The sequence below is a fragment of the Rousettus aegyptiacus genome, unplaced genomic scaffold, assembly GCF_014176215.1.
Source record: "Rousettus aegyptiacus isolate mRouAeg1 unplaced genomic scaffold, mRouAeg1.p scaffold_m13_p_16, whole genome shotgun sequence".
NCBI classification, from domain to species: domain Eukaryota; kingdom Metazoa; phylum Chordata; class Mammalia; order Chiroptera; family Pteropodidae; genus Rousettus; species Rousettus aegyptiacus.
Genome location: NW_023416291.1, coordinates 3,059,784 through 3,073,833, shown reverse-complemented (window position 1 = coordinate 3,073,833; position 14,050 = coordinate 3,059,784). Strand labels below are relative to the sequence as shown.

Below are 14,050 nucleotides of genomic sequence, written 5' to 3'. Positions count from 1 at the left end.
TTTGAAAAAGCTTTGCTAAGCACTTCCTTAATTCTTTTTGGAGCTCTTTGACAGGTGAATATATCCATTCCAAAGCTTACCAATGCGTCTTTATAACGAAGATGATGATGCTGCTATGAAAATAAATGAAGGTCACAAAATTCCGAAAGCTCTGCTTAATTAAAAATAAACTAATTAACAAATGACACTACAACGTGGTGATATCAGACTCCGATAACAACCGGATGAGTGAACCTAACCTCTAGTTTCCCTGAGCCATCATTCCTTTATTCGAAAAATGAACATCTTGGGGCTTCTTCGCTAGGCATGGTGCTGGCCAGCTGAGATAAAGAGGATTTCATAATTAATGGCAGGCATGAACGAAGGGGCTGAATTAAATACATCAATAGGTCCCTCTAGCTTTAAAATTCTATGATTCTGTGATGGTATCATGCAGCACCTAAGTTATTTAATTCATTATTTTTAAGAAAAATATTCTTATTCAGAAACGGACTGACACCTCCTTTCTAAATAGAAAGGTGAGCTCGTACTTGTCCAATTTGCTATCAGTTGTAGGAGGAAATGGCGGCTGTAAATCACAGGGGAGGCTGGGTGAAGGGAAGTCTTCGGATTCCCACTGCCCATGCTGCTTTGCCCTTCATGTCCACAGATCACTGAGCTCTAACTGGAGAACAGCGCAGTGAAAATGTTTTATGGGCTGAGAAATATTTTTGGCTGAATTTCAAAGCTGCAGTAGGAAACAAAAACCATAAAACTGACATCCTAGGAAATCAAAACCAACTCCCAGAAAAAGTTTAAAAACAAATATGTAATCACTAACATAATGAAATGATTTTATAAAACTTTATTATCTGCTAGAGATAAGCAACACGACAATGGGAAAAAAATGTTCAACTGTAGAAAATATTGATGCTAGACTTTCTCGGAACATTCTCTTTTCCCTTACGAGGTCAAGCCCCTTTTCCAAATAATTCCTATTCAAAAGTTATATGGTGCCATGGACGGAAGGGACATTATGATATCTTAAAACGGGTCAGTAAACTGTAGCCATAGACCAAATCTGGCCAGCCAAATGTATTTTTATTTGATGACATACTTGCTATGGCTGGTTTTGCACTTAAAGCAGCAGAAACGAACAGTTTCAATAAAGACTGTGTGGCTCCAAACACCCCAAATAGGTACTACCTGGCTTGTTACAGAAAGTGTGCCCACCTCTATCTTAAAGAAATCTCACTGCCAGGATGGAAATTAGTACATTGATTTTATTTTTCAATACTAAAAAATTCACAAAAATGATATAATCATTTCCTTTACAGCTCCTCCAATAAGGTAAAATACCCCATCAACTCTTGGTATGATTTCTAAATTACAGACTAACATCTCATGCATCCAATTTAAATTGTTTTTCTAGTACACATTTTAAAACGTCATAAAAGAGTTTCAAGTGGCAGGGATGTGAATTTGTGTCTTAAAACCTATCGTCCACACCCTCGTCATCAATACCCAGGCTTGAGAGAGACCGAGAGGCCAGCCAAGCGAATGCCGCACCTGGGCCTGCACGACCCGGGCCGCTTCTCGTGGTGCACGTGAAACCCGAGCTAACTTTCACTTTAAAGGGAAGATAGCTACAGTAAGACTGACTGTGTCCTAAGCAACAAGAACTAGCTCCCAGTTCCTACCGAAACGCTGCTACGGGCCCACTCTCTCAGCAAAGTCAGGCCTTTAATCTACATGCACAAAACATAAAAGATTCACAGAATCCTGCTGTACGTTATGAAATCATTCAAATGAAAAACCTGCTGCACACTTTCCATTTCTTCTTTTGCTGTTTTCCTCAGCATTTCTGTTTAATATCAAAAGTCTACCAGTGTGAAAACTGTATCTGAGGTGATTGAGTATAAATTAGGAAAAACTGCATACCAGGAAATAGGCACTGAATTTTTAGCATCTTGAAACATAAATATACAAAATAATAGTGGTCAAAAGTATTTAATAAGTGGTTATTATTAGAGTTTCTTAAACATCAAATTTTCTTTAAATGATTAGGGAATTTTTACCCCGACATGAACACACCTTCTCTATCCCAAACCTTGACGGTGTGAGAGGCAGTTCAAGCAGCACTAAATAAGAAGACAGGATCCAGTCCTGCCGAGGGCACGGAGGAGCTCTGAGCTCCTTCTTAGATTCCAGACGCTTCTGTTCCTTTCGAAGAATAAAAACTTGCACTAGATGACTTCTAAGAATTTTTCTGGCTATAAAATTTTATGATTTTATGAAATTTTAAAAACCGCCATAAAAATTCCATTAAAACAATTTATGACCCTCCCTGAAAAGTGTCATTTGGAGAAATGACACCTACAAAAATTTCTTCTACAGTGCTTAGTGTCTGGAATTCACGGAATTTACCTGAAATCTCTGAATATGCTGCAAGAGGCTACCCCTTTCTTGATCGTTATTTTAAAACTCAGAGCCCGTTTCAGAATGCTGCTAAGCCTGAAACCTCATTTTTAATGAAAGCTGGCTCAGAGCATCTTAAGTGTTTTCCCCAACCACTCAAATGCAAACGAATTCTATTGAGTGCAGAAACAGCCGAACAAGACGAAGTTATTAAAGTCACAGAGATTCCAGTGCCACAGACAGTATCACTCGGCTTTTAACTGAGCACTTAAACGTTTCCATTTTCCATTCATTTAATCATCTTTTCTATATTCTAACCATGGACCAATATCTCAAATTTTTTTTTATACAATCGCATTAGTTTTATAAAGAAAAGAGATCTTCTCTTTCTCTTCAATAACAATACCTTCTTCCATTTCTAAAATATAAACTTTTTTCATATTTAAAATTTCTGAAATCAGGAAGTCTCTTGGAGTTGGTGATTTCTCAGCACCATTTCATAGTTTAAAGCTGCATTTTTCTTCATTAACGATACGTGAAATAATGACATGTTTTTTAACTGATGGCATGTTAGACTGATGAAATATCATGGTGCCTGTCACCTGTAGAGTACTTCTTCTAATGTCCCAAATGCTTCATTTTCTTCCACTAGATTATAAACTGTTGGGGCAGAATTCATTTCTATCTCTAGTACTATAACTCTATCTATGTGAAAATTATTACTATAAGAATACCTATGCAGAAATTATAAGAAACACTGAAGTTTTTTATGCGATTATGAAATGCCAGGTACTGTGTGAAGCACTTTACAAGTATTTAATTCCAATAACCTTTGTTCCTATTATTGCTATTTTGCAAATGAAGAAACAGGCTTAGAGGAGACAAGGAAATTTCTCTAGGTCCTGCTTTATTCATTCACGAATGAAAGAACGCTTGCAAAGGAGTCGTACCACAGCCCCGCTGGACAGATGGGGCCAATACCAACGCAAGCCACAGTGGAGAACGCACACTAAGTGCAGGTGCTTGACAGTCAGTGAGTTAACGACTTCGACCCGGAATCCTGGGATCCGCGGTGTGGTAGTCGGGCCAACGGGTGGCTCTGAGTATCTACTCTGGAGTCGAAATACCCGAATTCAAACCCTGACTCTTCTACTAGTGATCCATGACCTGCGTAAGGTATGCACGCGCCCAACGCCTAAGATGTCCGCCTGTAAAATGGAGACGAGACTGGGACCTACACCTCCTGGGGCTGTTGTGGTGATCAGAGGTTAACATGGCAAAAGGCCATAACATGGCGAGTGATGCCGAAACGATGAAAACCACCCTATTTGGAAGTTACTCCAAGTACATCAGATGGGCCTCTCCAGTAAGTGACTGTAAGCTCCAGAGATACGTTCCCAGCTCTAAATCTCTTCTAATTCTGCTAGAGGTGTGGCACCACCAGGGCATCAGCGTCAGCTGACAGGATGATTCAGGATCCATGACAGGCTGGCGTGTTCTGGGCAGAGGAAGTGGCTCTAGGCAGCTCCAGCTAGGTCAGGGGCCACTGCCCAAGTCAGGAGGCTGGGCAAAGACAACACAGTGCACGGGGACCCCGTCCACCTCCCCACCAGAGGGCTGCTGCCCAAAACAGGGTCGACTGATGATTACTGCCCAGCCTCTCCCTTCCCTACTGCGAACCTTGAAACAGGTAACATTTAAGCTCGCTAGGCGGTGGGGTGGAGTGCAGGAGCCACCTGTCCCACTGAGCGTTAACGCGGAGGCCTTCTCGCCAGCTTCTTCCTTACCCGTAACGCACTTACGGCAGAGTCTGGGGCATAAGGAGCACCACGTGGGTGTTGCCTAATATCATCAGACTGGTGCGGTTCAGGTCCCTTCCCCGCTGCAGTGCCTCACCTCCTCCATTAGCCGGTGTCCGAAGAGCTGGGCTAACGTGACAGATTTTCAATTTTCCCAAATGTTACAGAGCTCATTGAAGCACTGTGCAAAGGTAATCGTACATTTCCTTCAACTCACAATATGAAATAAGATTAAAAAAAAAATCTTATTCAGAACACCCATGATTTAAACGGGCAGACAGATAAAGAGAAGTGGATAGGCTTACTTTTTCAAGGCTCAAAGGAATTTAAATGCCGCAGGGAGGAGAAACGAGTGTTGTAACCAGATGCTTTCAGGAGCATGAAAACGACCTCCTTCTCTGAAAGCACAGGCACTTCTAAAGCTAAGCGGTAGTGCGGCTCTGTTCCTTCACATGGTGCCACCTGCAACCCTCCGGTTCACGGCTAATTTGAATAACAATCAAAATGACGGATTTAACACGCACAGGACAGTAAGGACTAGTATAAGCATCATTCTCTGCTCAACCTGTCAGACATCTTAAATCTGGAATTTAAAGCTTGATGAGAGGAAACTGTCTTCTAATGCTCTGTCATTTCTGGACTTGTCGCATGGTTTTGATCTGAATGTTACTGAAGAAAACAGATAACTGAACAAATGAAACCAATGATATTCTATAGCCTAATATTAGGTTGAAATGCCTCTTAGTTTCCGGGATTTTTAGATTTTTCTATGTTTTCCTGTGTTTTCTATTTAACAGTGCATAAAATTGGTCAGTATCTTGGGAATTTTATACTTTTTGTATCTATCAATAACTGTTTTCCTCAATTTCTAGAAATTATGTTTGATTTAAACATGTGCAGGTTTTATTTGTTTTAGTTTTCAGGTAACAGTAATCTAATTAGATAAAACAATGCTGGCTCATCAATTAGGGGGAAAAACTCTGAAAATAGAATATTACTCTATGAGACTCTCCTGGCTATAAAAACAAACTATTAAGACTTAGTGCAGCTGAAGTACAACCAAAACTACTGTACTTTGAACCTTCGGCATTACCTTTGCTCACCAGCCTCATTTTTGCTTTTCGAAATGTCAACTCACTTGACCAAAACTTTTCTTTACAAAGGAAATTGCAAGGAATTTATTTGTGCTTGATCTGAGCAAGCACTGCAGCAGAGGGGGGGGTGGGGGGAGATGTTGGGGGGTGGGGCTGTGCACTATACAGGCTCCGGAAGGAAGTGATGCTGCGGCCATTAGCGTCTCTAACACATTTGCAGACACCTACTGAGCCAAACTGCCAGCAAAAACAGGATATTTCCACCGAGCGCTTTGTCTGGTTTCTCACACCATTTTCTTTCAAAGCATTTTATGAGAACTCTGTTACATAGGCCACCTCCCATCTGGTTTATATTTAACAAAGTGTCCCACCCTGTTCCTCTTTAGCTCTAAAAGCAGATGTCCCTGATGTCACATAAATGTGGCAGGTCACACTACTTCAGCCAACTTCTCTGGCTTCCTTTATTTCTCTTGTAATGAATGTGAACTTGAGCTATTAGTAACCTTTCATGCCATTTCACCTCAGAAGTAATAAAAGGGCCCAAATACTTCAACCCGTAAAATGAAAAGGATGGCGGGCAGTTAGAGGCTGTGGAGAGGGTGGGGTGGGGAGCAGGGCCGGCTCCTTCCCAAGATTCCGAGTGACAGCTTACACCCTTCTGCGAGGAGGCGGCCCCGTCTGGGGACGAGGGGTGTGCCAGGGCAGGGACTCACGCGGAGCCGGCCCTGCGATGACCATCCGCAAACTTCTGTAAGCAACACCCGCCTCGGGAAGCTGTGCGGCACGCACACAAACTAACCTTCTCCAACAGGAAACACTTACAGGACCCAGGCCTTAAGGGACCTCTAAACATTTGTAGAGGAAAATAACCATACTTGTAAACAGTTCTGAAATGACATGATTGTCTTTATTGCCTGAGATTTAGGATCAAAACTATCAATACAAATTTTTATTATATTGTACCTAATTATATTTTAGATTTAGGTTCTATTTAGGATTCTCTGATTTTATCCAGAGAATACTAAATTGTGTATACGTCTTTTATTATAACTGGGTTCTACTTATCATACAAGAAAGAATTCTTAACTGAGCTTTGTTTACGGTTTTAATCATGTATTTATAACATCTCAAATTATGATAGTGCCAGGGATCACTATAGATAATGAACTATAAAAATTAACTCAAATGCCCTTAATAGATATCAGGCTTTTTTTATAATTGTATACTAAAGTATTATGAAGTGATAACATAAAAGAATTTAATGGCTATAAGAGAAAAAAACTACATGAATTGAAAAATGTTTTCTTTCCGGCCAAACGTATTAATAAAATGTGTATGAGAAATGCTATTTATTCTATACTGTAACTGTTAATATTTAACAGCCATCCTATTAGTACTGCTTACCTGCCCCTTTCAACCGCTAAGGCATCCAGTTCATCAAAGAAAATGATGGAAGGAGCAACCGCTCTCGCTTTCCGGAAGACCTGGCGGAAAGAGAGCCATGTTAACTAAAGACCGGCACACTCCAAAAACTCTGTAGTTGGTTTCGGCCTGGAAACTGTCTTTGGCGCTCAGTCCATTATGACAAGTCAATCAGGCCGACCACTCTGTACACAGCCTGCACCAGACGTCCGCACACGTCCTAATGACGTGAGGGCATCCTCATCTACGGCGCTTGCCTGCAAACGGAGACGAGACAGCCCCGCATGTTCACAGAGGTGAGTGGGAGGCGATCTGGTCACATAATCAGACATCTCAGCTGAAACCCCAGCTCCACTCTCAGCAGCTGCGTCTTTCAGCGGACAGCTCTACTTGTCTGAACTTCAATTTCCTTATCTAGCAAATGGAGATAACGATATATGCCAACCTGTGAAGGTTATTTTAAGAATTGAATTTTAAAAGCATTTAACACAATGCTTGAAACATAGTTAGAGCTTAGTAAAAGATAGCTATTATTAACTATCATAAATACATGTTTAAAAGAAAAATCATAAATACATAATCGACCACAGCTTAGCATATAAAATACCCCTGAACTCAAAAGCCACGCGTCTGCTCATTCCTCTGAATTAACAGCTGATGCAGAGCCAGGACGAGAAAAATGGCCAAAATTTGGAGGAGCACAGGCTAGCCGGACCAGACGGCACTCAGACTCTGAGCACTGGAGGCTGGCCCGAGAGCCTGGGGGCGGCACGCAGAGACGGGCTGGAAGACGCCGCACAGGCCCCAGATGGCCCAACGCGCGCCCCTCGCAGCCACGCCCCCCGCCTTCTTGTCACAAGGTCATGACCATAAGATGTAAAACTGTTACCAAAACATTCACATTAATGCACGTCACCTTTTTCACATTTTAATCAATGATGGCCATGTCATCAGCTAATGTTATCCACGGTAAAAAAAAAAAAAAAAAAAAAAAAAAAAAAAAAAAAAAGACAAAAAGTAACTAAACTTCTCCTCAGATGAAAAAGCATTCCAATCCCGCACACCCAGGTGTTTCGCCACCAGAGACCATCCACTCCACTGCCGTCGGCACCCACATCCTGCCCTCGCTGGGCTTCGGGAGGACACCTGCTGCCTGCGTGGGGCGGCGCAACCTCCACTCAGGAGAGGCCACGACGTGAAGCCAGACGCCACGGTGACCTGGGTCCAGCGCTGCTTCCGCAGTGTGGAGGGGCCTGTGCATCAGGCACAGCTTTTAATACTCAGGAGCGGGGCGGGCAACGCGCCAGGTAAGTCACCAGGCGAAGGTAAGATAAGTAAAACGAGGAGTACAGGAGAAGTTTCCTATACTGAGCTCATTTAATTTGAAGGACTGCCTAGTTCAAAGGGTTTAAGTCTCATCTGAGATCATGCAGTCTTTATAAGTACACACATACCCTTTTTGAAATGAAATGCCGGCCTTTGAAAAAATATTTGGTAAAACCAGGGAGGCTGGTAATACTATTATTTTAAAAATAAAATATTATAGATGGTCAAAACTACTTTTTAAAATAATAAACTAATATTTGCCAAAAGAAAAACATACGTCACTGGAATTTAGATTTGCAAATTTCGAAACCCGTAACCGCCAACAGAACCCCGCGGAGGACAGCGCTGGTCCTGCGGGGTCCACTTCAGGCACAGCCTCTCACCTCTCTAACTGCTCGTTCAGACTCGCCCACGTATTTGTTCATTAATTCAGGTCCCTGCATGAAAAGAAAACGACTGTTCAGTTCCTTACAAATACAACCACATGTATGTCTTCCTATGAAGTAAAAATGTAGAGACAGGAGAGGTGCAAAAAATAAACAAAAGTCCGTTTTTAATTAAATTAGTTCCTTAGCATGCTTCTTTTCACTAGGTGTCATTTGTGCATCAAAAAATAAAGCCATTTTATGTTCTAAAACCTATACATCAATACAAAGGAAAGGCTGTGATCATGACGTCCCGGTCATCTGTCTACCCACGCGCCCACATTTTTACTATACATCGGGCACAGTGCTAGGCACCAAAGATGGGCCAGCCTAATCTAGAAGACCACTGGAGGTTACATCCATGTGCTCCCAGGCTGAACCAGCGGCTGGTCCTGAGTGGGTGCACTTGTCAGTTTGTGAGGAAGGCCACTAGATCAGCAGCCCTCTCCGACAAGAAGTGAGACCTCGGGGCTATTCCACGACTCTGCGACAAGCCCTGAGAAGGGAAGAGGACCCCTGGAATCCGCGCCATGACGTCACGGTGCTTCCCTGAGCACTTCCAGGACACGTGCTGCCCTCAGGCCCTCCGCCGTCACCTGACACAGCCAGGGGACACGACGGCCTGTACTTGCAGAGCCACACGCGCTCTTCTCAGCCGCTCTCCTGGCCAGAGGCGACCACTCTCCTAGGGCAGTCTGAGGAGCACCAGAGTGTCACACCCTCCAGAGCGTCTCCCCACTCAGCCTGTGTCTGAATCCCCCTTAGACATCCGCCGCTCGGCACTTCGTCCAGCTGATGGAAAGCCTCTTTTCCCTTCTTGTGTGCCGAAGATGAAAGGTGTGGACTTCTTGTAATAAAATTCTATCAATTTTCAGTAAGCAACAATAGACAGGAGAATCCCTATAAACGTGGTTGGTTTCCCAGTGATATGCTGCGTATCGCTGATGCAAAAATACACATTTTTTGACATTTAACATTTCTGAATTTTAACATTTTCCTTTGCTAAAGATCAAAAATGTCATATACTGTAAGAAACCACTAGGCTTTTTTTTTTCTTTAACCGCACACCTACCTACGTTCTCACATTACACAGTCATCACATCACAGTAAGTCACGGGATTTTTTTTTTTTTCAAAAACCCGCTTCTAAGAACCACAGCTGTTCCCTTCAGCTACTGATACACAGTTAGTTCTACAAGGCCACTTGTAGACTCCAGGATGCTCCCAAAGTAACACTTTAGGTGAGACCTCAGTTGATTTATTCTGTTCCCTCGAAAGTACAAAATATATCGGGACCTGGGAAGAAATCAAAAAGGTCTCTGATGAGCCAAAATAGAGGTGCTATACGCACTTTATTTGTAAAACGCTCTTAAGGTCTTTATTCAGAGGTCACTGACTTTACAACTATGAACGCGCCTAAGGAACTTGAGAAGAACTAAGAATTTAGTCCAGGTGCAGAGAGAATGCGACAATCAGTAAGGCCCTTAAGGTGGAGGCCAGGAGCCTGTCAAAAAGGAGCTTCCATTTTACCCTGTAGGCATCAGGTTTGGTCTCAGGGGAGTTAACTGGTAACAGGAGCTTCATGCAAAGATAGCTGTAGCCACAATATAAAGGATGACTTGAAGGAACATGAGAGACCAGAAACAGACCAGTTACCAAACTCTTAAAATAGGAAAGGTGAGAAATGACGAGGACTCGGGTCAAATAATGGGATGAAAATGAAAAGTCGGCCACAGAAACGATTTAAAAAGAGAAAATCAATTTAACTTGTTTGCAGTGAGCAGCGAGATAGGAACATGAGAGAGAATAAGGGGCAGAATAACTCAAATTCTACTCCGTTCATGAAGGAAAAACAGGGACGCCCAGTGTGGTCGGCGCAGCAAGTCTCAGAGACAGACAGCTCACTCACGAAAGATTCAAATGTAAAATTTTGTTAGCACAAACGCAGGTGCTAACATTTATTGAACATTAACCACGTGCCATGAACTGTGCCAAGGACTTCATGTCTTAGCTCATCTCTGTAAAATGTCAAACTGCAGAATTACTAGGATGACTTTCCATCTGTCGGCAAATTAAAGAGCCACACAAAATCAAAGGCGGGGAAGATTACAAACATCCAACACTTTCGTCTTTTTGCTGATATACAGAGCCACTGACTGAACCAATCAATTTTTTTCATTAAATGAATATGTATTAAGTGCCTCTAATGAGTTTGTGGCTTCATAGGAGAAATTAAACATATTCTTGAAAATAGAGTGAGGAAAAAAATCACAACTACACAGAGAATGTCACAAAGAGAAGCAAAAAAATAAAACAAAGATTCCTTCCAATAAAAGAATCGAGGACTAATCCTGGACAGCAACGAGGTCACGCCTGTGCTGGGCCACTCAGAACGAGCGCATCAGTACGGTGGTACCACTTCCCTGGGCATCACTCGGCTGCCACTGCCGCGACTCGGGCGACGGCGGCAGGGCGGGGAGGGGCAGAGCAGGTGGCCATGCTGCTCCCAGGAGTGCGGGCTGCGCTGGGGCGGATAGAGGCAGAATAATCCCAGAGTTCTGGAGAAGGCACGAGGTTAGACAGGAGGGAGCTAATGAGTCAGAACAGAAAACCAGAAGCTACCAGCAAGAAAACCGTCAGGTGTACCAGAATGCGGAGAGGACACTGCTGAAATAATGTGTTTTACCCCCAGAAAAGGGAGTAAGAAGGCTAAATTAAACAAGCTGCGGGCTAGATTTGGCCCGGAAGCTGGAGAGCAGGGCCTCGAACATCACCACTTTGTTCAGCATCATTTCATCCAGCGCTGATGAGATGTCACAGGAACGGAACTCGTGTCTTCGGTTAGCCTACGGTAAACTGTTTCACCGCACATTGTTTTACTTAAGGTCCCAGAATCGACTGCTAGTGTCAAGTGAGGACTTAGTTCACCAACCCCAATCTGGATTAATTTCATACAATTTGAAATAATTCACTTCTGCCAACAGGATTTAAAAATCATCAAAAATATCAATGACACGATTGCTGCCTGAAAAACGTGGACTTCAAAAATTAAGAAAATTGATCAAAATATTAAGGCAAAAAATTGACGCTTAAAAAAGCAACTTCAAAGAATCGTTTAAGACGTGTGTGCCCAATGACAAAACTTCTGCTCCTGGGTAGCTGCAGCCCGGAGATGCTCTTGTACACACACGCATGCAAGGAGACAGGTGCATGAGTATTACTGAGGCGCTGTTTACAACAACAAAAATTAAACCTGGAGAAGTGCTCATTTCCACAGTCCTGCCCTACGGTGCAGAACAAGGTCTGCCCATTCACAAGGCATAATATAAAATCAAGCAAACAAAGACGTGCTGGTCATTTACACATGATAAATGACACTGCTACCCGAAGGGACTGTGGACAGAGTTCGGAAGGTGAACACCAAAACAAGAATGAGGGCCCAGGCACTAAAGCAAGCTTTAGATAATTAGGAGAAAGGGCTTTTGTTGGGGGGGAGTTAGTTAGAGGGGGGACAGTGCGGAACAAGTAAGAAATGTTTATGCAGAATTTTATTCAGTTTAGGGTGGCTAATTAGGCAAGAGTGGCCTGATAACCATCAGAAAGGAACCGGCTGGTGACCCTGTGGTTCTCATTGTAATCACTATCATGCCAACTCTGCATTACTGTGGGCGATCTCATCGCAGCTCGCTCGCCACAAAAGTCGAGGGCGTGACATCTCCTTAAGCAGCCAATATATTCAGTGCATTTATACTGCTTTCTCATTACCGGCTTTCCAGAAGGAAAGCCGAGAATCTGGAGACACGATTACTGCTCTCCACAGACAGTGGTTCTAAAACAGATGACTTGAATATCCGTGTTGGGAAGGACAGGATTATGATTATTTCATGATCTCTGAGAAGACAATATCCATACAACTAATAACAAAAAGATTTTATGTTTTAAACCTGTGATGTAGGCAAACAGACTTGATAATTTTTTGAAAATGTGAAAATATGATATACAGCCTCAACGAGCGAAGGATCATTCCACTAATACATAGAGGTGGGTTATGGGAGACCCGTGGGTAAGAAACAAGGCTTTCTCCAAAAACGAAACAGACGGGAATAACCGAAGTGTGACCTACGAGCTGGAGCTGTAGTAACGAAGGACCACAGGCCCCGAAGGACATGCAGTTCTGCACAGAGCTGAGCTGGAAGTACCGCCTGGGCTGCGGGCCTGCGGAACGCGGCCCCGGAAGCTACACGACATGGTACACGGGTCCAGAATTCCACAAGGTAACATCCTCATCGCCAAGCAAGGTTATTTGCAGTCTTAAGTTAAAATTGCCAAAAATCACTGAATTCTGGTATGAAGATATGCAGAAGATTAAATTCCATTTCAATGATATACACCTCATTCTAGTCTAACACTAGCACAAAAGTTAAAGGACGCTAGACTGTGCTGCTAAATTTTTTTTTGTTCTATTTGAAGTCAAATATATATCTAATTCTTAAAAATAGAAGCAGCCACCAGAATCAGCTAATTCTATAAAATCCTGCAAAAGGCTTGATATCTATTATCCCCTTTACTGGTTACAACAGATACTCTTATTATAACTTTACAGAAAAAAAAATTGAAATGAAAAAAGATTTCCACAGTCACGTGGCTTACTAAATGGCAGAACTGGGATTTAAGTCTCTTGACAATGAAAGGAAATGCCCCAAATGTTGGCCACGAGCGGGCACAGAGGCGAAGCCACGGGTTGGACGGCACGCACCGCGTGAGCCACTCATGTCAGTGGACCTGCTGCAGGAGGCGTTCGGTCTCACCTGCACCTGTCACAGCCCGAGGGCAACAACGACCCAAGAAGCTGAGGGAAATGCCGGAGTCCCGGGAAGGTTAAATGGCAGAGATAAGGCTAAGAATGCAGGGTTTTGGTTCCCAGACCAGATTTTTCTAAAAACTATGCTGTCCTCTGCTTTCCCCAAGTCCTTAGCACATAAAAAAAGGAAATGTCTCCTTAAGATTTTACAGAGGACCACAATTCAAATCCAGAGTCTGGTGGGGACATGTCGAGTGGCACAGGCAAACTAATTCTCGATAGCCAGCTGCTAGCGTGGCTTAGTTTTGAAAGTAAGAATTTCACTGATGCCCATTTTAAATGAGACTACTTTTATCTAAGGGCTGGGTACACAGAGCATGGTCTGTGGGTGCCGAACTCACTCAGAAGTTATTAAACTCTGTAAAGCAGTAACGCGCAGCACGGATCAGGTGACGAGACGGGATGAGGCTGCTTCTCTCCCGCTGCGCTCGCCGCGTGACCGCGGCATGCCAGGCCCGCCACGTTCCACCTGCCTAGAGAATACGCGCTTTGCTGGTAAGGGCAGGCAAGAGAAACTCCCGAACGGAAGTTCAGCTCCAAAAATTGGCTGGGTTGGGGGTGGCGTGATTTTTAATGTTCCCAAGGCTGAGATCAAGAGTTTGAATTTACAAAACAACAAAAATAACATAAATGCATGTAAAAATATTCATCCAGCCTCTCCATCCAACGAGAACTAAACCTCACTTATCTTTCACTGTGCTTCATTATTTCACACCACACCCATCGC

The 14,050-nt window shown here is 43.2% G+C and overlaps 1 protein-coding gene across 2 annotated transcripts in view; it reads right to left on the bottom strand.

Moving 5' to 3' along the window:
• SPATA5 (spermatogenesis associated 5) overlaps positions 1-14,050 on the bottom strand; it is a 132,261-nt gene that overhangs the window by 74,399 nt on the left and 43,812 nt on the right. For both annotated transcript variants that reach the window (XM_016160227.2, XM_016160228.2), the window contains 2 exons: positions 8,422-8,475; positions 6,695-6,774 (listed from right to left, as the gene is read on the bottom strand). In XM_016160227.2, coding sequence (XP_016015713.2) covers positions 6,695-6,774; positions 8,422-8,475 — 134 coding nt within the window. The remainder of the gene's footprint in view (positions 1-6,694; positions 6,775-8,421; positions 8,476-14,050) is intronic.